General features: G+C 55.9%; 2 protein-coding genes across 4 annotated transcripts in view; one reads left to right on the top strand and one right to left on the bottom strand.

Moving 5' to 3' along the window:
• SAE1 (SUMO1 activating enzyme subunit 1) overlaps positions 1-2,983 on the top strand; it is a 72,493-nt gene extending 69,510 nt beyond the window's left edge. The window contains exon 9 of the mRNA XM_042968531.1: positions 1,940-2,983. Coding sequence (XP_042824465.1) covers positions 1,940-2,032 — 93 coding nt within the window. The 3' untranslated portion in view covers positions 2,033-2,983. The remainder of the gene's footprint in view (positions 1-1,939) is intronic.
• Positions 2,984-10,847: 7,864 nt separating this feature from the next.
• Positions 10,848-19,180, bottom strand: BBC3 (BCL2 binding component 3). Of its 3 annotated transcripts, none has more exons than XM_042969801.1 (4): positions 19,116-19,180; positions 15,032-15,320; positions 13,354-13,544; positions 10,848-11,051 (listed from the first exon to the last, which is right to left on the bottom strand). In XM_042969801.1, the coding sequence occupies exons 2-4, from the start codon at positions 15,303-15,305 to the stop codon at positions 10,935-10,937; spliced, it is 582 nt and encodes a 193-aa protein (XP_042825735.1). In that variant the 5' UTR covers positions 15,306-15,320; positions 19,116-19,180; the 3' UTR covers positions 10,848-10,934. The 3 variants fall into 3 exon arrangements, with proteins under 3 accessions (XP_042825735.1, XP_042825734.1, XP_042825733.1); XM_042969800.1 differs by lacking the exon at positions 19,116-19,180 and adding an exon at positions 17,878-18,145; XM_042969799.1 differs by lacking the exon at positions 19,116-19,180 and adding an exon at positions 15,745-17,016.
• Positions 19,181-23,044: the final 3,864 nt, after the last annotated feature.

The raw sequence follows: 23,044 nt of genomic DNA, 5'->3' as shown, positions 1-23,044 counted from the left end.
CCTCTTCTTTTCTTCCTTCCTGCCATCATTCCAAACACTGCATCTTCCGTCCACGTCCCTTGTCCCGTCATGCTTCCCTAGGTGTAAGTCGTCCTTCCTTTGTCTCCCGCTGTCCCTGCTAGGCCTCCCTGCCTGCAGTATGGCGGCGGCGGCCATATCGGGCCCCGTTGTGTCACCTCCTGTAACTTGAGTTCTAGGGTCTAGAACTTCTAACTGTGGGCTCTTGGGCCCTTCCACCCGGCTGAGTGCCTGCGATCTCCTCACGGTTTGGTGAGAGACCCCCTGGCTCCTGTTCATAATAGCACCTCCCACTTTTTGAGAATTTATTACGGGCCAGACGCATTGCAAGCTTGATCGTGTTTCATGTTCACCAAAAACTATACCAGGCAGGTGCTGTCGATTTGCCATTTTGTATGTGTGCGCAGGAAAGCGAACCTCTGTCTTAACCGTGTTTCGGAATCCTCAGTACCTAACACGATACCTGGCACAGGGGTGGATGCTCTAGGTGGTTTCCGTGGATGGATGGTTGAACAACCACTTGAAGTAGGTATAATTACCCCATTTTACAGATGAAGAAACAGGTTGGGATTAGTGCCCAATTCAGAGAGAAGTTCAAGATATTTCGAGCGTGTTCCTAACCTTGTAAAAAAGGTCCTTTAAGAATGACAGGCATGGTGCTCCTGCCTAGAGGTTTTTGCTTGGATCATGTCCATGTCTTTAAATGGCAGTCCTTTTTGATTAAGAACCTCTGAGAAAACTCATTGACACGTATGAGTCCGTCCTCTAGTACACATGATTCAGCATGTAATTTCAGGAGGGCTAGCCCCATCTTTAAGGTGTTGTGGGGTCCCCTGGGTGGCTCAGTCGGTTGAGCGTCTGACTTCGGCTCAGGTGATGATCTCGCGATTCACGAGTTTGAGCCCCATGTCAGGCTCCGTACTGACAGCTCAGAGCCTGGAGCCTGGAGCTTGCTTTGGATTCCATGTTTCCCTCTCTCTGTCTCTCCCCAGCTTGTGCTCACTCTCTCGCATGCTCGCTTTCTCTCTCTCTCTCTCTCTCTCTCTGAAAAGTAAATAAAAACATATTAAAGGTGCTGTGGGGGTGTGGCACCTGGGTGGCTCAGTTGGTTAAGCCTCCAACTTTGGCTCAGGTCATGATCTCACGGTTTGTGGGTTCGAACCCCTTGTTGAGCTCTGTGATGATGGCTCAGAGCCTGGAGCCTGCTTTGGATTCTCTCTCTCTCTCTCTCTCTCTCTCTCTGCCCCTCCCCTACTCATGCTTTGGCTCTGGCTCTCAAAAATAAAACATTAAAAAAATTTTTTTTTTAATGTGCTGTGTACTTCTGTTAGCCTCGCAAAATAATCACCATTTCCATGGCTAAATGGTACCTCCCAGCCTTTCTGGATCTTAGCCCCGGCCCACCATGCAGAAGATCGCAGGAAACGTGTCTCCTCATAGGAGAGCTGCTTCCGCATCAGTGTGTGGCCCCACAGGTGATGACGGCTGCCGCCTGCACCGTGTCGGGACAAGCTGCCTCCTTTCTCAGTTGGACAGTCATAAATAATTACTGCTGCCCATGGCCAGCAGGCCCCTGCACGTGGAGTGTACTCTCAGGCAGTTGAGGCACATCATCTCTTTTAAGCCTAGGACAGTACAGGTAGTGTTTTCATCTCACATGGGAAAACGGGGTTCGGCGCGGCTAACTGATTTGTCCAGAGACCCCCGACTGGTAAGGGACAAAGCAGAAGCCTGGCAGGCACAGTAATGTGTCAGACATGGCCCGTTAGCCCCCGGGAAGCAAAATCCACCTCCTTTGAGAGCCAGTGCCCAAACTGCGCAGTTTTAGAAGATCTTAGTGCTTGAGGTTTTTTTCTTTTTCTCGCCCTGTTATCCGTTTGAAAGCATCTGAGCTGAGCCCTCTTCTTGTTCTTCTCACCAGGCCCTGTCTCAGAGGGACCCTCCTCACAACAACTTCTTCTTTTTTGACGGCATGAAGGGGAATGGGATTGTGGAGTGCCTTGGCCCCAAGTGAACCGAGATCTGGCGGCCCCGGCGACGCTAGCCTGCAGCCTGCCCGCGCCTTCCCGTCCCCTCCCCCCACGAAGGCGGCTCCAGGCGAGGGAAGAGCTGAAGTCTTCGCACCGGTCCGGACCACCTCCTGGGAGCAGTGAGGTTGTGCAGACACGCGACTTGCGAGCGCCAGCAGCTGCGAAACGCGGGGCGTGGGGACTGGCCGCCCCCGTCCCGGCACCGTCCAGGGCTGTTCGCTGGGCATCACCAGAGAGCCCCCTGTGATGCGTCCCTCTGTCTGGGTGTCGCCAGGCCTCTGGGGCACTGCGGGAGATGCCCGCCCAGAACCAGCACGCCTCATCGCTTAGCATCCTCTCACCACCTTCTTGGACCTACTCCCCGCCTGATGTCATACAGACAAGAAGACGATGACTCCAGGTGGGGAGTAAGGCCGGGCCCCGTGAAACACTAGTGGAGCCACAGTCCCAAATGCAGACAGGTGCCCTAGAGCGGAAACGACGTGGCAGGCGGGATGTATTTCCTCGAGTCGGAGCTCCCGAAAAACAACAGGTGCCATCTGGTGTGCTGTTCTGGAGCTTTAGTTCAGGATTAGTTGGGTTTCAGCCTGGATTTTGGAAGAGAGGAAATGTTACCAAAGTTCCCTCGGGCATTAGGGCGAGACCTTGCAAAGTGTATATTAATGGGAAAACTTGTATTAAAAAGGCAGGTGCCGGGGTCCCAGCCCCTGGGGGTTCTGATTTACTGGGGTCCAAGCTAGGATGTGAGAGCCCGTCTTCTCGGAGCCCCCATCCCCGATGCAGCTCAGACCATCCTGGAGGCTGTTGCTTTCGAGGGCCCCGTCAGTCCTTCCTTTCCCCCCTGAATTGCAGCTGTTTGTGTGGTTTTTTATATTTTCTATATTTCCTTGGTTCTTTAAAAAGGAATGATAGAAATAAAGTTATTTGCTTTAGGATTTGTTTTTCTTCCACATTATAAACATCTTCCTGTGACAGGAAGTGATCCTACCAATTGCTTTTTTTAACCTGAAGAAATCTTACTGGATGCTTCCATGTGACTCAGAGATTCCTCCCCTCCATCACCATTCCTGCCACTGTTTTACTGGGTAATGCATCAAGAATTAGATTGTTCAAATTCTAGAGTGCATAGAAGCTTCTGGTTCCACCTGTCTCTTGAATAATTCAGGTCCATAGCGGTTGGTCTCAGTGACAAGAATTCTATTTGACGGGAAAGAAGAAAGAAGTAAAAGAGGAGATACTGATGCTGCCTTCTGTTTAGATTCTCTGTGTACCAGGCACTGTGCAGACTCACAGTCACAATAGCTTCGTTTTATTTTATTTTTTAAAGTTGATTTTGAGCGAGACAAGGGGGGAGCAGCAAAGAGAGGAGAGAGAATCCCAAGCAGACCTTGTGTGTCACCACAGAGCCTTGATGCGGGGCTTGAACTCACGAACCGTGAGTTCGTGGCCTAAGCTGAGAACAAGAGTTGGATACTTAACCTACTGAGCCACCCAGGCGCCCCAGCTTCGTTTTAAAGTTCCATGACACTTCAGTAATGTGCCTCGAGTCCCACAGCTGGTAGAGGTCAGAGCTTTCATTGGTTCAGACACCGGCTTTGTCTTGACTCGGCAGCCTGAGTATGTTCCACTTCTCGTCACCCTCCTCGGGTTTCTCCCTTAATGTAGAAGTGTGTGAGGTGTGAGTCTGGCCCGTTTGAACAAATCCAATCAGCAGCTCCTTTCGTATTTGCATCCTGCTACAGTGAGAGAACAAAAAAATGGTCTCCCCAGGGAGGGGCAACTCAATTCCCCGACTCTCCTGGTCACCTCTGCCCTTCCCTAGGGGAGACTAGGGCTGTGTTTCTGGGGGGGGCCCTTTCTGCACCCTGTCAGTGTCAAATTAGGGGCACCAATTATCAGTGTGTGAAAATACCCTTTCTTTGAAATTTCGAGCTTGGTAATGTGGGGCCTTGGTCACAAGGGGGAGCAGGTGGGTCTGGATGGATAGAAACAAAACTGTCATCCTAGAATCTTTTCTGACGCGTTTCAGACTTCACCTCTGTACCCCTTGTGGCAGAAATTGAGTCATCCAGAATGGACCCCTCGGGAATCTAGGGGTGGTGCTGGAAGCTGCCAGCCTCAGGCGAGAAACGTCTTTATTCTCATATCTTCACATTTCATATTCTCCCAGATTACATGATAGTATTACCATAAAAATGGATTTCCCCAAGTCTCCAGGAAGAGCACAATGATTATCCTGTGGTTTCTAATCCCTCCGGGAGATTTCTAGCCTACTTGGGAAGGAGGATCTAATCTATCTGTAAAAGGTAGGGGCGCCCTGGTGGTTCTGTCAGTTGAGCGTCCAACTCTTGATCTTGAGTCAAGTCGTGATCTCACCGTTCAGGAGTTCGAGCCCTGCATCGGGCTTTGCGCTGACAGCGCAGAGCCTGCTTGGGATTCTCTCTCCCTGTCTCTCTCTCTGCTCCTCCCCGCTCAAAATTAATAAACTTAATTTTTTTTTTAATCTGTAAAGGTAACAAATACTTTTGGGATGCTAGAGTTGCCAAATGAAAGGAAGTGGGCTGACTTCGGGCCTGCCAGGTTTCTCCACTCCACACCCCACTTCTGTTGTTTGTGGTATGTGTAGTAGCCAAACTCTGTTAAGTGCTTAATGTGTCGAAGCCTCAGAACATTCTAGTGGAACAGGTGCTACTCAGAAAAGTAACACATGCAAAGGTAAAAAAGTACAACAATAAAAAAAGCTCTCGGTCCCATCAGAGCCCTACGTTCTGTGGTTTCCCTTTGCAGTGCAGACCCCTTTTGTCAGTTTCTGGCTTTTTTTTTTTTTTTTTTTTTTTTGTAAATCCAAACGTGTCTGTCTGTTGAGGTATGTCCAGTTTGCCCTTTTCAGATAGAGAAATGGAGGCTTAGGTCGCGGTTGGCAGGTCAGAAGAGCCTACTGATGGCTAACCTCCCCACGCTGACTGCCTCCTGCCCTTAACAGCACTTGTGCTTTAGCTAAAGTGGTCCTCGCAGGAACCCCGCGGGGGTGGACGCCCATACTGCAGATGAGGGCACAGCCTCCCCCAGGGAAGGGCCAGAATGTGGGCTGACGGGGAGGCTTCTACGCAGGACACTTCGCAGACACCATCTAGTTGCACCGCTGCTTGTCACTGACTCAGGTTTTGCCTTCACGAGGTCCTGAGACCTAGTGGTCACCTCTGAAAACCATCAGGCAGACCCGGAGTTGAGGGAGGGCCTTCATCTCGATCCAGAAGGACAGGTAGGTTCTGTTTTTAAGCTTGTAGTAAAACATTCAAGCAACACATACATAGGGGTGAAAAGTTGTCGTTGCCCCCGCCCCCTTGCCCACTGCCAAACTCGGGGATTTTTTCATATCTACCTCCCAGAGGTCACCTTTGGCAGCCTTGGAGAGTGAATCCTTCCAGATTGGCAGGTTTAAGTTTTTTTCTTTAATGTTTATTTTTGAGAACGAGCGCATACAAGTGAGGGAGGGGCGGAGGGAGAGAGGGAGGCACAGAATCCAAAGCAGGCTCCAGGTTCTGAACTGTCAGCACAGAGCCTCATGCGGGGCTCAAACCCACAAACCTGCAAGATCGTGACCTGAGCTGAAGTCGAACGCGTAATCGATTGAGCCACCCAGGCACCCCCCCCTTTTTTTTTTAATTTTTTTTCTTTTAAATCAGACTGGTAGGTTTAAATGCAGACCCTACCATGTAGCTATGTGACCTTGGACGAGTGACCATCGCTCTGTGTTAGTTACTGTTACGCACATGTAGCATTAGCTTTTCTTGCATCTTGCTTTCTCTCTGTCCTGGAGGTCCTTGTCAGTGCATTGTGCACCGAGTTCCAAAACCACACTGAACCATAAGCTATTTAATCAGTCTGCTGTTGAGTGACATTGAGCTGGTTTCCTTTGGACACACTTGGGAAAGACTTCCCAAAGTCTGACATCAGGGAGTGTATAAATGCATTTGGGATGTTGATTCCTTCCAAAAGACTAGCATGGTAGCATTTTACATGTCATTTGTTGTTCGGAGAGATCATTTGGCCACGTAGTGCAGAACTTGAAAGGTTTACAAAGACATGCAGTCTTTTTAAGGAAGAAAAAACAACATAAACAATGAAAAGTAAATCTGTCCCTTCCAGAAGCCACCATTGCAGGGTGGGATTACTGGAGCTGGGTGGGGAGCACCAGTTCAAGTTGGGTATTAGCTTGCTAGAGGGGGCACAGCTCGCCAGTGGCAAAGGTTCAGTCCTGGACCTCATTCGCCAGGTGCTCTGAGTCTCAACTCTGCCAAGTTGCAGGGCTTCGGCACCTTGGTTCTGAGGGAAAAGGCCACAGAGGTGACTTTAGGTGTTTCCATTCCCTCTGGAACAAGTGAGCCGCCTTTTGTGTTCCTAGGAGAGCTTTGGACGTTGCTAATAAAATCTGGCCTTCTCTGACTTTGTCCCTGGGCCCCTGACTCTCCATCTAACCTGGAGAGTTAGGATTCCCCACTTCCAGTCCTAAAAAATGATAACTAAGGTCTATTAAAAAGAAAATACAAGGGCACCTGGGTGGCTCAGTCAGTTAAGCATCCGACTCTTGGTTTCGGCTTAGGTCATGATCCCGCAGTTCGTAGGCTCGAGCCCTGAATCAGGCTCTGCACTGACAGTGGCAGCCTGCTTGGGATTCTCTGTCTCCCTCTCCCTCTGCCCCTCTCCTGCTTGCTCTTTCTTTTCTCTCTCTCTCTCTCTCTCTCTCTCTCAAAATAAGTAAACATTAAAAAAAAAAAAACAACAACAACCAGCAGTTCTGCTTATGGTATGATGCATTAGGTTTCTAACAACCGTCTCCCTGCAGATAACTATACATTCTAGACAAAATACCAAAACCCAAAACAAAACTGGAAACCTCAGGATAGTGATTAAAAAGCAGGTGGGTTTGGGGGAGGCAGTTGAAAGTTGCAGCAAGAGCCCCCACCACAGTAGTTTTCTGGTGTGTGTGTGTTTGCCTACGGTGTTAGCTGAGGGCAGGCTGCGGCCCCTGGCACTGTGCCAGGGAGCTAAAACTCAGGTAGAAAAGCGTCTATCTTATGGCCTGAAGAAGCAGAGGACAGAACCCCGAATAACCACAGCTACTGGAAAGGAGGGTGCCAGGGAAGGGAAACCCCAAGTTGTAAGTATAAATTCAACCCAAGTCTCTTGCTGACCACTGGGCTATGGATGTGTGGGGCCAACTCAGCATAACTGAAACAAACTGGATTTACACTGTCAGCAACTACAACAGTGTGAATCTGGGATTTCCAGGTCTCCCCAAGACAAGAACATTCACATCCTTTGGAGGAATATAACAGAATCCAGAATGGCTACAATGTAACACTATCTGGGACACAAGGCAGAATTACCCAATATACATAGAATGAGGGAAATGTGACTCATTTTCAAGGGAAAAGACAAGATGACCAAGAGAACCCAAGTGTTGGGGGGGGGGGGGTTGGTGCTTGGCTGGCTCAGAGCACATGACTCTTGATCTCACGGTTGTGAGTTCAAGCCCCACACTGGGCGTGGAGCGTATGTTAAGGAAATTTAAAAAAAAAACTTGGAATCAACAGACAAGGACTTTAAAGCAATTACTACAATTATGCTCATTGAGGTATAAGAAAAATACATGTATGTTGCAAAATAGGAAGTCCCCACAGAGAAAGAAAATGGAAACAACCAAATGGATGTTCTAACACTGAAAATACAATATCAGCAATTTTTAAAATTCACTGGTAGACCTAACAGCAGAAAGGGGATGAGCGGTTTCATGCGCTGAAACTACATTCGTAGGAATTATCCAGTCTGAAAAAGAGGAAAAGACCTTTTAAATAAAGTCTTGAAAGCAGCCTTACCAAAATAGCATACTACAATCAAGGGAACTGTGATTCGGGTGATCCTGGATTTGTCCTCAGAAATGGGAGGCCAGAGATCGGAACGTCGTCAAGATAGGGCAAAGAAACGGTCAACCCGAGGATTCTACAGCCAGTGAAGACCAGCCGTTTTCAGATAAACGGAGACTAAAGGGAACTTGTCACCGGCAAAAACTACACTATACAAAATGTTAATGGAAGTCCTTCGAGTTCAAGCAAAAGTTCTGGCCTTGCCCTGCGGACTCTGTAATGCGTGGAGATGCAAGCTGGAGCTACAAAATGGTGGGAAGGGTGGGACGGACCAGCGGCCTACGCGGCGGCCATCTCTACCGTGTAAGTGAAGTGGTTCAATGCTGACCCTGATTAGACCGAGAAGAGGTAAGGATGTGTGTTTAATCCCTAGAGCAGTACTAAAAGCTGAAGTACCAAGAGAGAAGCCTCAAAGCATTCAAAAAGGCATTCATAAATCCAACAGAAGACAGGAGAGAGGAAAGAGGAACGGAAAGGGAAAGTAAATAAATCAATGGATCCAATTGGGCCCTATCAATATTTCCACAAAGTTGCTGGAAAGAGGAAGGCGTCGGTTGCAGGGGCAGGAAGCATCGGCTGCCACACAGCTGGGTGTGAACACCACCCCCCCTCACCCCTCCCCCCGGCCAGGGGCCTCCGGCTCTGTGCACAGGCATTTAAGCACAAGGGACGATCTGGAGAAGAAGACGCACTCAAGTACCCACCACCATCTTGCCACTTGCTTTCCTCGCCATCATTTGTCGTTCGCAGTGTTCTAGTTCATTCCGGCTAAGTGCTGTCTGTTCTGTTGCACGGCTTGAGACCCTTTCAACTGCTGTCGGATACCGTGTCGGATGGTTGGCCGACACATGGACACTTGTGCGCGTCCACTGCTAAGGGAGGACACCCGGGAAGGCGATTGCTGGCATAGATTACGCGCATCCTTTGCTTGACGAGCTGTTGCCAAATCCCTGTCCAAAGTGATGGATCCCGGTTACCTTACCCCGGTCTTTCAGGAGAAGGACCATTTCCCCTGAATTTCCCCCTTACGGGTGAGGACTCCCCGAAGCACAACCTGTGTCTGGGCCAGTCGTGTAGGAGAGGGCGTAGGGAAAGCATTTGGCCAGTTGCCCGTTTTCAGGAAGATAGCGGTAGGGGCCCCGCTAATTAATTACAGGCTTTTTATGCCAGGCCGCGTCTTAGGCTCTAGGGCAGCCGCCGCGTGTAGGTGAAGCTTCACTTTGATCTTAGCCTGAGGTGCTCTCCCAGATGTCACCTGCCTTCTTGAGGGTGGGGACAAGGTCCACCTCCTTACCAACACATTTCCCAGGGACTCCTCATGGTGGTGCTTCTGAATAAGTTACAGGTCACTCATTCGGTAAATATTTGGAGCTTCCAGGACATACTTCCTCCAGCAGGGAAGAAGTGAGAAGAAAGCACCAAAAAAAGATAAAAACAATCCTGCCTTCAGGATGCCTGGCTGGCTCTCTGGGTGGAGCCTGCAACTCCTGATCTCTGGGTTGTGAGTTCAAGCCCCATGCTGGGTGTCCACATTACTTTAAAATCTTTAGGGGCGCCTGGGTGACTCAGTCTGTTGAGTGTCTGACTTCAGCTCAGGTCACGATCTCATAGTTGGTGGTTTCGAGCCCAGCGTGGGGCTCGCTGCTGTCAGCCTGTCCGCGCAGAGCCGGCTTCCCATCCTCTTTCCCCTTCTCTCTGCCCCTCCTCCACTTGCGCTCTCCCCAAAATATTTTTTAAATAATAATAAAGTCTTTAAAAAAAAAAAAAAAACAACCCTGCCCTCCATGAGGCTTTGCTTTTGATGGGGATGCGTGAAGACTGGGTACATACTGTGGCACCCGTGCTGTTTAGTCTCGCTTCGGATACAGCTAGACAGACCGATGTGCTCCATGGACCCCCTCTCCCACCTCCTCCCACGTAGGGGTCACAGAGGCTTGGACCAGAGCATGCAGGGGAGAAAGAAAGCAGAAAGCATTCACTGTTCCAATCTGATTTTATTGAAAAGGAAACATACAAAAATCATGTACAAAAAAAATTAACCAAACATGTACAGAAAATTCATTCCAGTATCTACAGCAGCGCATATACAGTATTTTACAGGCTGGGCCATCCCTCCCCACTCCCAGACTCCTCCCTCTTCTGCGATTTCCCCCCCTCCCTGACTCCCCTGTCTTCCCCCCAGCGCTTCGCCCTGGGGACTAAGGCTGGGGCGGTTTCCGCCAAAATATCCCACCCCCCCAATGAATGCCAGTGGTCACACGTGCTCTCTCTAAACCTATGCAATGGGATCGATGGGGCGGGGGGTGGTCACGGGCAGAGCACAGGATTCACAGTCTGGGCCCCTCCTGGCCACCCCCAGATGAAGGTGAGGCAGGCATGCCCACCACCCGCCGGCTGGCTCAGGGAAGATGGCTGGGCGCTGGGCTGGGGCAGCCAATCAGACCCACCCCGTTCTCTGGCTCCAGGAGGCTAGTGGTCACGTTTGGCTCATTTGCTCTTCACGGGCCCCCTCCCCAGGAGGAGGGGGGGAAGCACCAGGGGCCTGAGGCCAGGCCCAAAGTGAAGGAGCACTGGGAGGGAGACTCCCCCAGTGTCACCCCTGCAGCTGGAACGGGCAGCCAGCACCAGCAGCCTTTCCTGAGATGGTGGTGGGCGGCAGAGGCGGGCGGCTCTGTCCCCACCCTCTCCGTCACCGCCGCCTTCAGACGCTCAGTCCGTCAGCCCTCTCTCCCCTGGCTTCTCAGCCAGGGACCCAGGAGTCCACATCTCCGTCAGTGCACCCAGGCCAGGCCGGGGCTGGGGCTGGAGTGGCTGCCCTGGCCCGCCCCTGGGACAGGCAGGGCTGGCAGTCCGGTATGCTACATGGTGCAGAAAAAGTCCCCCGCGCTGGCCAGGGCATCAGGAGGTGGGAGGGTCCTGCCCCCCAAGTCCCCGACGTCCACCGGGCGGGTGCAGGCACCTAATTGGGCTCCATCTCCGGGGCCCCGCGGGCCCTGGGTAAGGGCAGGAGTCCCATGATGAGATTGTACAGGACCCTCCAGGGTGAGGGGCGGTGTCGCTGCTGCTCCTCTTGTCTCTAGGGAGAGAGAGAGAAGAGGAAGTTGGAGCGGGCTAGTGGCAGGGGAGGCACAGTCCTAAGAGCGATCTGCAGTCTGAACCAACCCTCAGAGCCTAGGTACTCTTGTCGTTAATTGGGCCCAAGTCCCAGTTCCTCGACCACCTGGGCTCATGTCACCACCTCAGGGGACGAGGGCATCCTCGTCTAGAGCAGAACAGGATGGAGAGGATGCAGACAAGACAGAATGCTCTCAGCACAGTGCTTGCTTGGAGCAGGGGTGCCCCTCGTCTCCAGTTTCCAGAAAGTCACCAAAGTCAGCCAAGGCTGGGGGTGGGGGAGGCGGCAGGGGAGTCTGGATGGCAGCCTGTCCCGCCCTCCCCTCAAAGGCTGGCAAGTGGGAGAGAAGGGAGCAGGGAGCCCACGGTCTCAGCAAGTCTATTTTTCTTTTTCATGTTTATTTTTGAGAGACAGACAGTTACAGAGTGTGAGCGGGGCAGGGGCAGAGAGAGAGGGAGGCACAGAATCTGAAGCAGGCTCCGGGCTCTGAGCTGTCAGCACAGAGCCCTACGTGGTGCTCGAACTCACGAGCTGTGAGATCATGACCTGAGCCGAAGTCAGCCGCCCAACTGACGGAGCCGCCCAGCAGCCCCGGTCTCAGCAATTCTAGAACAATCTGTAAAAGGACAAGAGCTGAGAACCACAGTTCACATTCTGTGTGGAGGCTGCGTGGAAACATATCCAGGCAAAGCTAACCCCCTGCCCTCCTCCCCAGTGACAGGATGAAGGCTTGGGGTGGCCTCCAGGCCCCTCTCAGTTCCAAACTGCTAGCAAAGCGAGAACAAAAGATACTAGATACACGCAAAGAGTCCCCACCGGTAAAAATTACACGTAAGCTGTAGCACTCTCCCGCTCCTATCCTGAGTGCATGGCCGGGCCCTGTGCTTAAAAGCAGGGCCCACCTAGTCTCAGCCCCATGAAAAGAGGAGAAAGCCATCTTACAGCTGAGGACAAGGTCAGAGAAGCCATCCTAATGATCCTAGCGGGTGCCAGGGCGTGGGATGCCTTGCACCAGCCCCTGCCGCCTCATTACTCCCTCCTGCAGCCAGGAGGTAGCAAAGGGGGCACGTCAGAATGACATTAGTTAAAAAGCCTACCAATGGCACACTGTTACAGGGTGCCACCTGGCACAGACATCTCTGTGAGCAAGCTGGCAATCATCTAGTAAAGCCGGGGGGGGGGGCGCAGCACCCGGGGATCTACCCTGGGGGTACACACAAGTGCACCAGAGATGGGCATCGTTTGGAAGACACCAAAAACACCACCAGCACCACCACCACCGCCAAAAAAAAAACAAAAAAACAAGCAACAAAAAAGGCCAGTAACATTTGAAACATTTTTAAAAATCCTAAATACCCACCAGTGAGAAAATGAACAAGGATACTATACGATCCGATAGAATGCTACACAGCAGCGAAAATGTATGAGCTAAAAGCTTCTTCGCCCCCATGGCTCAATCTCAAAGCACGATACAGGGAGGGGGAAAGTTTGGAGAGGAACACACCGTGTCGTGTACATTAAGCCAAAAAGCATCCTACCAACCTAAGCACTGTTCGTGGCCTGATAAATACGTAGCGAAAGAATCAGCACCCGGGGGGTCAGGGGACAAGCCAACTTGAGAGGTTTGCTTTGGAAAGGAGGAGAAGAGGGTCAAGGGAAGGGAACGAGGGGCTTCACAACATCCGGGTTTTGTTTTTCTTTCAATAAGCAAGCCGTGCGGGTGTAATGTTCGGATTGGACAGAGCCGGGTGGTGGGCGCGCTGATATTTGTTATTCTCCATTCTCCGCTGCAGGCTTCACAGATTTTGTTTTAGAGGCCGAGGTGTGGGCTTGGGGGCGGGGCGTCCCGCGGGGCGGGGCTCCAGGGCCCGCCCCCGGCCGCCCGGGAAGCCGGGTGACGCGCTGCCGGCCGCGCGCCGGCGGGTGGGAGGGGCGGGCGCGGCCGCGCCGCCGCTGCTGACTCACCGGCTATAAATAGCCCGGGATATATGAGCCGCTCCGCCGAGCGCCGCCCTCAGTCCCCGCGGCCGCGGGCCACGGGCGCGCCGCGGCGCTCGAGGCGGTCCGGGCCCCTGCCCGGGCTGTGCCCGCCGCGGCGCGGGCCCTTCGGCAGGTCCGCGGGCCCGCCGCCCCTCCCACCTGCCTGTCCCCGGCGCGACCCCGCCGCGCCGGGCGGCAGCTGCCGCACATCTGGCGGGGCGGCCCGCAGCCCCCTCCCGGGCGGGAAGTCCCACCTGCCGTCTTCCCCTCCCCCAGCACTCACCCGCCGCTCGTACAGCGCGTTGAGGTCGTCCGCCATCCGCCGCAGCTGGGCCCCGATCTCCCGGGCCCACTGCTCCTCCTCCCCCCGGACTCCCGGGGCTGCCTGGGTGGGGCCGCCCGCCAGGGCCCCCGGGGCGCTGGGCACCGGCGATTCCAGGTGCTGCTCTGCCGGCGAGAGTGAGGGCTGAGGACCTGGGGAAAGCCGGGGGGGGGGGGGGGGGCGTGATCAGCACCCACCACCCCTCCAGGCCCTGAGGTGTTCCCGAGGGACCAATTAGCCAGGGCCCGCTTCTCCCTTTTCCAGCCTCCTGGTTTCCTTTCTACTCCCCGCCTCATTTCTAGCAATTCTGTTTTCCCCTCCTAAAGTCAGGTTTCTCAGCTTCTACTCCCCAGGCACCAGAAAGCAAGAAGAGGCCCGGAGGAGGCCTCTCTGGGGGCCACCTGTCTAGCCAGCTACCACCCCCACTACCCATGTTAGTCTGGAAGTCCTTCCTCTTATCCGACCTAACTCTTCCAAAACGGGACCAAATTTTGCCTGCTCCATTTACCAGACGGGGAAACTAAGGCCCACCCTAAGAAGTGGCCCAAGGTCACATAGGGATAAGGCGACTGACTACACCCAGTCACAAGCCTCAGGTCTCCTGCCCTCTCGTGTCCAACCACAGTGAAGCCACACCCCCCGGATGTGGCAGGGGCATGGAGACCAGAAGGCCAGACTGGCTGCCTCCGAGCTCGGGCCTGGCGGGGGCTGGGATTCGGGAGATGCCTTCCTGCCTCACCCCCTTCTGAGCAGCCCCGAAGTCTCTTCCTCCCTCCTTGCCACACCAGGTCCTGGTGTGAGGGATCTCTAAGGCCTAAGATCGGGGCCTCAGTTTCCACACCTGTGACTGTGGGCTTGAAACCGGGTCCCCTCTTGCCCCCGCTGCCTGCCGGGGAACTCAGCCGGGGAAGTTTTCTCTCCCCTGACCTCCCTGGGCTTCAGGCACAGGGTGCGGGGGTTGGGGTGGAGAGAGAAGCCAGGAGCGTCTTCCCTGCCACCGAGTGTGCTCCCTGCGATGGGGCGAGCAGGGCACCACAGGGTTAACAGCCCATCCGGCAGGGGACCTTTAACCCTTCCCTTCCCAAGACTCACTTTCCCACTCCCGCCTCCCCCACCCCCACTTTCCCCGCACAATGGCCCCTCCCCCTCTCCTCTCTCCACCCGGACTGCGGAGAGGGGCGGCCCTGGCCGGAGATGCAGATGAAGGCAAAAGGCCACCCTCCCCTAAGTCCTGAAGTGACAGTCCTCTCGCTCTGCCCACACTCTCCCCAACCACGGTCCTCTGGGAGGTTAAGGAGACCCAGACTAGGGGGGCGGCGGGGGGGGGGGGGGGGGGCGGTGCTGGGAAACAGCTGCTGCCCCAGGCCCGGAAAAGGCCGTGGGCTGCAACTCGGGGACTGCAGTCAGATTCCAGGAGGGACTTCCCACTCGGCCTCCCCCCTTCCTACCCCCCCCCCCCGCCCCCAGCCTCCCACTCCTTCTTCCTGCTTCTTGCAACACAAAGACCACACTGGCCACACCCTCCCTGTGGCCCGGCCGGCTCGCCGCCTCCCCCCACTCGCTCCCACTTCTCCAGTCCCTCAGTGTCTCTTTCCCGGCTCCCAGCATCCCGGGGCGCCAGTTGTGGGGCGGCACTCACCGTCCGGGCGCGGACCTCGGGGCCGGCTGCGGGGACCCCCAGGCCAGCGGGGGCCCCCCAGGGCGGCGGTGACGGCGGGCGGGGCGGTGGGGGCGCAGAGGTAGGCGGCGGGCAGCAGGGCGGGGGCGGCGGGGGCGGCGGGCAGGCCGGGCTCGCAGAGGCCGCAGGACACGGCCGAGGGCACCAGACGGCTGAGGGGAAAGGGGCGCGGGCCGTCGCGGGCCAGGCCCTCTACGGGCTCCGGGGAGCTGCCCTCCTGGCGTGCTCGGGCCATGGCGCTCCCTGGGGCCTGCAGGACAGGGGGAGAGGGGTGCGGTCAGCGGGGAAGTGCAGAGGGCACCAGGGCCCCACGATACACACACCCTACCTGGGGGACACGGGACACCCCCTCTCCTGCACGCGGCCATCAGCACACTTCGGGGGGGGGGCAGGGAAGCCCAGGGATGGCTCCCACAGAACACAGGGCCCCGGATGGGGGACTGTAGGTGTGCCTGATGGCCCCACAAGACACACACCCACCGAGGGTCTGATGCGGGGCACCTGGCCGGTGGGGACAGCCTCCCGCGCACATGGTGATGGGCACACATGAGGGACAAGGAGGTACAGGATGGAGGCACAGCAAGTCCAAGGGCTCACGCGGGACCCAGATGGAGGGGTCTGTCAGGTGTGTGTGTGTGTGTATGAGAGCTGACAGCCTCACAACACAAACTCACCCAGCCTGGGAGTCCCCCGGGGTGGGGGGGCATGGCCTGGTGGGGCTAACTTCCGGAACACAGTGATGGGCACACACAGGGACTCATGCAGGACCCCAATGGAAGAGACCAGGGATGGGTGCGAAAGGCCCACGGCACACAGATAAGGACTCACTCAGGACTGGCCAGCCTGACCTCCTCCCCCCTCATCTCCCACTTGCACAGAAACACCGAGATGGTTACAGTCTCCGACACTGCTACCCAGTGCGGGACGCACACACAGTGGCCACAACGTGGACATACAGACACTCAGACCGGCCGAAGGCGTAGACACACAACGCATACTGGCTGGCACGACCCGTCCCCTCCATCCCCGTGTACACACACACACACACACACACACAGACCGCCAGAACCTCACATGCTGACCCACTGTTGACATGCCCGTGGACACACACACGCAACACAGCCATGGAAAACACGGAAACACACTAAATACGCACTGCCAGACTTTGCAAACACACACGCCCCTCCCCCCCGCACACCCAAGAGGTAAGACCTACGCGCCCATCAACACGAAACACATCCACGGCCACATGCAGACCGACACGACCGAAACACGCCCCCTTGTCACCAACTCTCGGCCCCCAGGACACATGTACGTCGGGCCCCCACAGGCACAGGTCACCGGACCCAGATGCGTCACCACACATGCCGGGCCACGGCCAGGGCCACGACCCACGGATGCAGGCGAGCAGACATCAACTCACCCTCCTCCGCCAACTGTCAGCCCCGGACACACACGCACACACCGCGGCCAACTCTAATCCCACACAGCCCTGGCAACGCACACCTAAAGCACCCACAGAAAACACTGGTCTCACGTGACCGACATAAACACTACACACGCAGCCCACATGACACACATGAGCCAGCCGATCACAGAGAGAAGCCCCTCAGACCCAGCGCGCGCGCGCGCACGCGCGCGCACACACGCACCTGGACAGAACACAGACACCGAGAGAACTCACACACGCGCCTGGACAGCACACAGACGTCGCATTCAGCACGCGCACCGTCACAAACGCTTAGCTGAGACACATGCCCTGGAGATGCACACACACGCAGTCACAGACAGTCCACACCGTGGACGCAAGCCCAGCACATGGGGCAAGCCACACACAGACGGACCCACAAACACAGCTCACTCTCGCAGCACACAAACACTCCGTCCACCCGCCGTGGCACGCGCAGGCGACACAGACCCACGGAGTCACCCCCACACAGCGCGCGCGCGCACACACACACAACTCTCACCGAGACCCCCCCCCCCCCCCCCAGGTACAGCACACATAAACAACACCCACCCCTCCGGCAGGGCACACACAGAGCCTCGCATACATGAATGCACACGGGGACTCCAGCGCCCACGGCGACGGGCCACAGCCCCAACACTCCCCTGGACTGGCACCGCCACTCCCAGCAGACCCCAGCACAAACTCGGAGACAGGCACACGCACACACCCAGGCGAGACACCTGCAGATCCACAACCCCGCACACGCGCGCTCCCACGGCGGGCCCAGACTCCCCCCTCCGCTGTCACAGCACCCCCCCCCCACCCCGCCGCCGCCACGTGCGCCCGCCCCGCCCGCCAGGCGAGCGCGGGGCCAATAACCGGCTGTTGCTGGGGCGCAGCCCCCGCCCGTAGGAGCCGCAGACTCCACGGCCCGCGTGCCGCCCCCTGTCGCCGCCCCCAGCGGGCGCGCGCCTGGGGTGTGGCCGCCCCGACAAGCCGGGCCCCCCCCCCCCACGCCCGCCCCTCCCGGACTGCGGGGGCCGGGGCAGTCGGGGTCGACTCACTTCCCCGGGCCCGCACTGGCCGCCAGGGGGCGCTGCCGAGCCCGCACCCCATTGTTTGTAAACAAACCCGCCAGACCGCTGAGGCACCTGCGCTCCCGGACCCTTAGCGCCTCCCGCCCAGCGACCCCAGCCCAGGGTCGCTGGTGGGGTGGAGGGCGGGGAGAGAGGGAGGCACGCCGTGGGGATGCAGCGCGCCCCCACTGCTCTCCCAGCGCACTCCCGCCACCTCCTCCAGGGAGCCCACCCGGCCTGGCCAATCGCGGCCAGCGAGGACTCGGGGTGCGCACACTCACCCCGGGGGCATGAACACGCCGGAGGGGGCGGCGATGGGGGGGCGGGCGGCTTCCTTCAAGAGGGCGCGCCCGCCGAGCGCCGCTCGCTGCGACGGCTGCTGCTGCTGCTGCCGCGGCCGCTGCTACTGCTGCTCTAACTGCAGTGGCGGCTGCTGTGGCTGTGGCTGCCGCTGCTCCTGCTCCGGCTGCAGGCGCGTCCGCGTCGTGGCCGCCGCTGCCGATTTTGCTGCCGCCGCCGCCGCCGCCGGGCGCCCGCTCGCATGTGGCTCGCGCCGCGTCTCAGGCCGCCCGGCGGATCCCCGGCCCGCTCGGCGGCCGCCCCGCCCCGCCCCGCCCCGCCCCCGCCCCCGCCCGGCGGGTCCCACGCCCCGCCCCCGCGTGACGCCACGGCCCCGCCCGCCCGCCCGCCCGCCGCGGACAAGTCGGGACTTGCAGGCGCGCGCCGCGCCCCCTACCTCCGCGCGGGGGTTTCCCTGCAGCCGGGGGCGGGGCAGTGCCCGGCCCCGGGGAGAGGGGGACCGAGGCGCGCGGACGGGGGCCCCGCCCAGACAGCGGGACAGCCGGACACCCACGCTGACACACTGACACACTGACTGAGACCCACAGACCCACGCGCCCGGAGACGTGCACGCGGGCTGACCGACTGGCGCTCCGGGGTACACAAAGTCACGTGCTGACGGGGCCACGGGGACACGCCGACTCGCAGGCACACGGCCACGCACAGACGCACACCCTGGGCGGGGGCGTGGATGTGCAGACTCCCACACCGGGGCACACACACACTCCCACACCCAGGCACAAACGCGTAGTCCGGCTGGACGAGAGGGTCACAGGGACACGCAGACCGACACGATGGCGGGGGTGTGTTGCACAAGCACCCGCACTGATGAGCGCATCCAGACCCACAAACTGTGTTCACAGACGTCCCCACGGAACAGGCACCCACAACACACACACACACACACACACACACACACACTCACAGGCTGAGAGCTTCTCAGGACGTACGCACGCTTCCTGATAGGCGCAGCGGGACATACACACACACACCTGTCACAGGGACACCTGGACACACAGCGCGATCTAGGTGACACTCCCCCTCCTGCAGGGACACACGCAAACACGCCCACACCAACTCACAGCTGGCACGTTACAACTGTCAGAAATGGACTTTCACAGACACAGATCGAGTTAGACATCAACAAAAATTGACCCCCGATACGGTCACAAAGTCACACCTGTAAAAGGTTCCCGGTAACTGGCCCACTGACAGGACACACTCTGGAGCATGCACACCTAGCCACACTTGCCACAAATCTGACGGGGCACCCAGGGAAGAAGGAAGCCCCAGGCACCTGACGGGGACATGCCCGGGCAGCCCCTGCACTGAGGTACACCCCTGCCCTCTGGCTTTCACTTCCCTTTCTCAGTTTCTCTTTGTCATTCTTGCCCTCTCTTGGACTTGGTGACCCCCTATCCTTCCTCCCCCCGCCACCCCCCCTCCCGCCTCCCGCCAAGGGCTCCGGAGCTCTGTCTCCTGTACACCTTCAGTTCCCTCTATGTCCCCCCCCACTCAGGGCCAGTGGCCTCTGAGTGCCCAGCACTGGGCTGGCTGAGAAGGATGCCAGACGCGAGCAAAGGTGGGCTTCTCCAGGTTCTCAAAGGTGGTTCCCCCCGGGGGGGCCAGGTCCCTCCGTTTCCCAGGAGAAACAGGAAATGCACATCTCCTGTGAAATCTCCTGACTTGAGATATTGGGGCGTTGGGGGGCGCCTGGCTGGCTCAGTCCGAAGGGCAAGCAACTCTTAAGCTCCAGATCATGAGTTCGGGCCCCACATTGGGTGTAGAGCTTACTCACTAAATAAATAAATACTGGGGACTAATTCAGCCTTCCTTCCCTTCCTTCATTCATTCGTTTCCCTTTTCTTCCTCCCTTCCAGTGTTTTTCAAACTGGGGATCATGAGCAAACCATGGATTGTGAAATCACTTTTGTGGATCTTGTTTTTACTGAACTTTATTGAGCTGTATTTATATGTAATTAATTTCACTCTTTTAGGTGTAAGGCTTGGTGAGTTGTGACTAATGTATGCTGTGTGTAAATGTGCGTGCACCACCGCAATCAAGATTCAGAACATTTCTTTTTTTTCCATTTTTTAAAGTTTATTTATTTTGAGAGAGGAGAGAGAGCACGAGTAGAGGAGGGGCAGAGAGAGAGGAAGAGAGAGAGAATCCCAAGCGGGCTCTACACATCAGCGCAGAGCCCAATGCCGGGGGTTCGAACTCACAAACTGTCAGATCATGACCGAACCAAGAGTCGGATGTTTAACCCACTGAGCCGCCCAGGCACCCCAAGATCCGGAACATTTCTATCACCCCAAATACTCCCCTGGTGCCCCTTTATAGCCAATCCCTTGACTTGTGACTTGAGTGGCTCATGACCAGACGAAAGAAAGAAAGAAAGAAAGAAAGAAAGAAAGAAAGAAAGAAAGAAAGAAAGAAAGAAAGAGAAAGAAAGAAAGAAAGAAAGAAAGAAAGAAAGAAAGAGAAAGAAAGAAAAGAAAAGAAAAGAAAAAGAATATCATTTGAAACTATCGTGAAGTCAAAGGAAAATGTTGCTTTGTGAAAAATTTCTTTATACATCCGGAATACATACCAGGTCACGAAGAGTGTGTGTTTCTGACCGTAAACCAAGTTTAAAGGTGTTTGAGAAAAGCTGCTTTAGACCTTTATGAAATGAGATCATGCATGGGAGTCAAGTGAGTGCAGCATCTGACACATAGTGAGCACCTCATAAATGTTAGCTCTTATCACTAGTAATACTAATTATTGTCCGTGTTTGCGCTGTGCCTGGCAAACCCAGCCCTGGGCTAGCTCACAGTCTGTCCTTACTTACAGATCTGTCCCCTCCAGCTGCCTCATCTAAGACTGGACACCAGGAAGCCAGATGTGTTGGGATGTTAGAAAACAAAACAAAACAAAACAAAACAAAACAAAACAAAACAAAACAACCGAGTGTGACAATTGGTGGGGAGAGAGGTGTGGGCCAAGAGTTTACCAGGCCATCAACATGGTCACCTGTTAAGATCCTTCCCATTGTCTAGTCCAGATCCTGTCCCAAATGCTGGCATCCTATCACCCCGGACCAGGGGTCTCAACCTCAAGAGCCATCGTTAGATAAGTGAGAGAAGTGCCTCCAGTGTAAGGCAACAGGGAGTAGTGAGGACTGTGGCTAAGTGGAGCAGGTGTTTTCCTTCTAGAGGCGTAACAAACTGCGTGGGCAAAGAAAAATAAAGATTGTGACTGGCTGGGAGGGCTGCCTTTTTGAGAGCCCCCTATCCTAGGGGCCCAGGGAAGGAGAAGGCCCCACCCACCTCCACCTCTACCTGGTCTCCTGAGGGACCAAGGGACTCTGTCTTCTAAGTTCCTGAAAGAGCATTCTGGGTCTCCTTCCAGCCCTGCCTCTGGTCCCTGCTCCCCTGGATAGGAGACAAGGGTCTATTTTTTTTGGGGGGGTGGAGTGGGGAAGGGACAAGGGTCTCTTAAGATGGGAGGAGTCACCCACACCTCTGATAGAGAAACAGAGATACAGACGGAGAGAGATACTGACAGAGAGAGACAGGAAGACTCAGCTCAGGGAAGCGGAGAAAGTCAGAGACTGAGGGAGGGATCAGAAGGAGAGAACATGAGAGGGCTCAGGGGTGGGGTGGTCGACAGGGGACAGAGCGGGCCAGGCTTGGCACAGACCAGGGTTTCTCCACCTCCTCTCTGTTTGGGGCCAAATAGGATTCCTTAGCATGGAGGCTGTCCCGTGATTTGTAGGGCCCTCAGTGACCTCCCTGACCCCTACCCACTAGACGCTAGAGCACCCCACCCTTTGTGACAATCACCAAATGTCTTCAAACATTGCCAAATATCGCCTGGGAGGCAAAATCACCCCTGTCTGAGAGCCGCTGGCTCAGGGAAATCAGTCAGGATCCCCAAAGCTGTGCCCCCCTCCCCCGAGCCTGCTTGCAGAGCTCACCAAAGAGAATGGACTCTGGGTCTCCATGGCCTGAGTTAGGATCCCCAGCTCTGCCCACCTCTTAGCAGTGTGGCCCTGGGCCTGTGGTCTGGTGTCTGAGCCTCAATTTCCTCATCTTTGAGTTGGGACAGCACAGGCCCCCGCCTCATAGGATTTTGAAGAGTAAGAAGGCCAAAAAAAAAGGGGGGGGGGGCCGCCTGGGTGGCTCAGTCGGTTAAGCGTCCGACTTCGGCTCAGGTCATGATCTCACGGTTTGTGAGTTCGAGCCCCGCGTCGGGCTCTGTGCCGTCAGCTCAGAGCCTGGAACCTGCTTCAGATTCTGTGTGTCTCTTTCTTTCTCTCTGCCCCTCCCCCCACTTGTGCTCTGTCTCTCTCTCTCAAAAATAAATAAATGTAAAAAAAATAAAAATAAAAAAACATAAATAAAGCTCTGAGGCCTGGTGGGTGATTAATGATACATGTTACCCATCATTAATACTGCCAGTGTGGGAGTCCATTGACTCTGAGAATCCCAAACAAGGATCTCAAGCTAAGACTCTCAGGTTGGGGCAGGGGTCTCAGACCAGTGGTCCACAGGCCAGCCACTGATGCGCTTTGCTTGACCTGCACGCTTTCTCATCTTGAATATGAATGCCTCAGGACATCTGGCTGGCGCTGTGGGTAGAGCAGGTGACTCTCGGTCCCCGGGGGCCTGAGTTCGAGCCTCACCGTTGGGCATAGAGATTACTTACAAAATAAAAACGATTAAAAAAAAAAAAAAAAAAGCTGTGCATCAGAAGGCCTCTCGAAGGGACATTCAGCACCGTGAAGTGATAAAGCACCCAGACTCTGGAGTCGGGCCGCCTGGGTTCCAATGATGACCTTGAGAAAGTAGCTTCCTCTCTCTGATTCCTCCTCTGTGCAAAGAGGGTCACCATGGGACCCAAAATGAAATGTGGGGATTGCGTGGGCTTCTGTTTGTCGCGCACCTAGAACGGGGCTCCCCCCCCCCCACACACTCCGTGGTTGCTTCCGTGGGAAATACTGGTTAAAGAAAATAGATAAAATAGATGGCCCCGCTGATTTCCTGCAGACCCACTACCTTCCCCAGGATCTTGTATGCCGTGCTGGGTAAGTAGATTTCTCAGCTCGGGGAGAGGGAGTTGGG

Source organism: Panthera tigris, chromosome E2 (genome assembly GCF_018350195.1).
Source record: "Panthera tigris isolate Pti1 chromosome E2, P.tigris_Pti1_mat1.1, whole genome shotgun sequence".
NCBI classification, from domain to species: Eukaryota; Metazoa; Chordata; class Mammalia; order Carnivora; family Felidae; genus Panthera; species Panthera tigris.
This window is presented reverse-complemented; position numbering and strand designations above follow the sequence as displayed.

Bases quoted from the DNA above. Each gene is read 5' to 3' on its own strand.
- BBC3 (XM_042969799.1), bottom strand. From the start codon at position 15,777: ATGCCCCCCCACCCCGGGGGACTCCCAGGCTGG. The intron at 13,545-15,031 runs GTGAGTGCCGCC...GGCTTTCCCCAG, and splicing joins CCGAGGTCCGCGCCCGGACG to GTCCTCAGCCCTCACTCTCG. The intron at 11,052-13,353 runs GTGAGTGCTGGG...CTCTCTCCCTAG, and splicing joins ACGCGCTGTACGAGCGGCGG to AGACAAGAGGAGCAGCAGCG.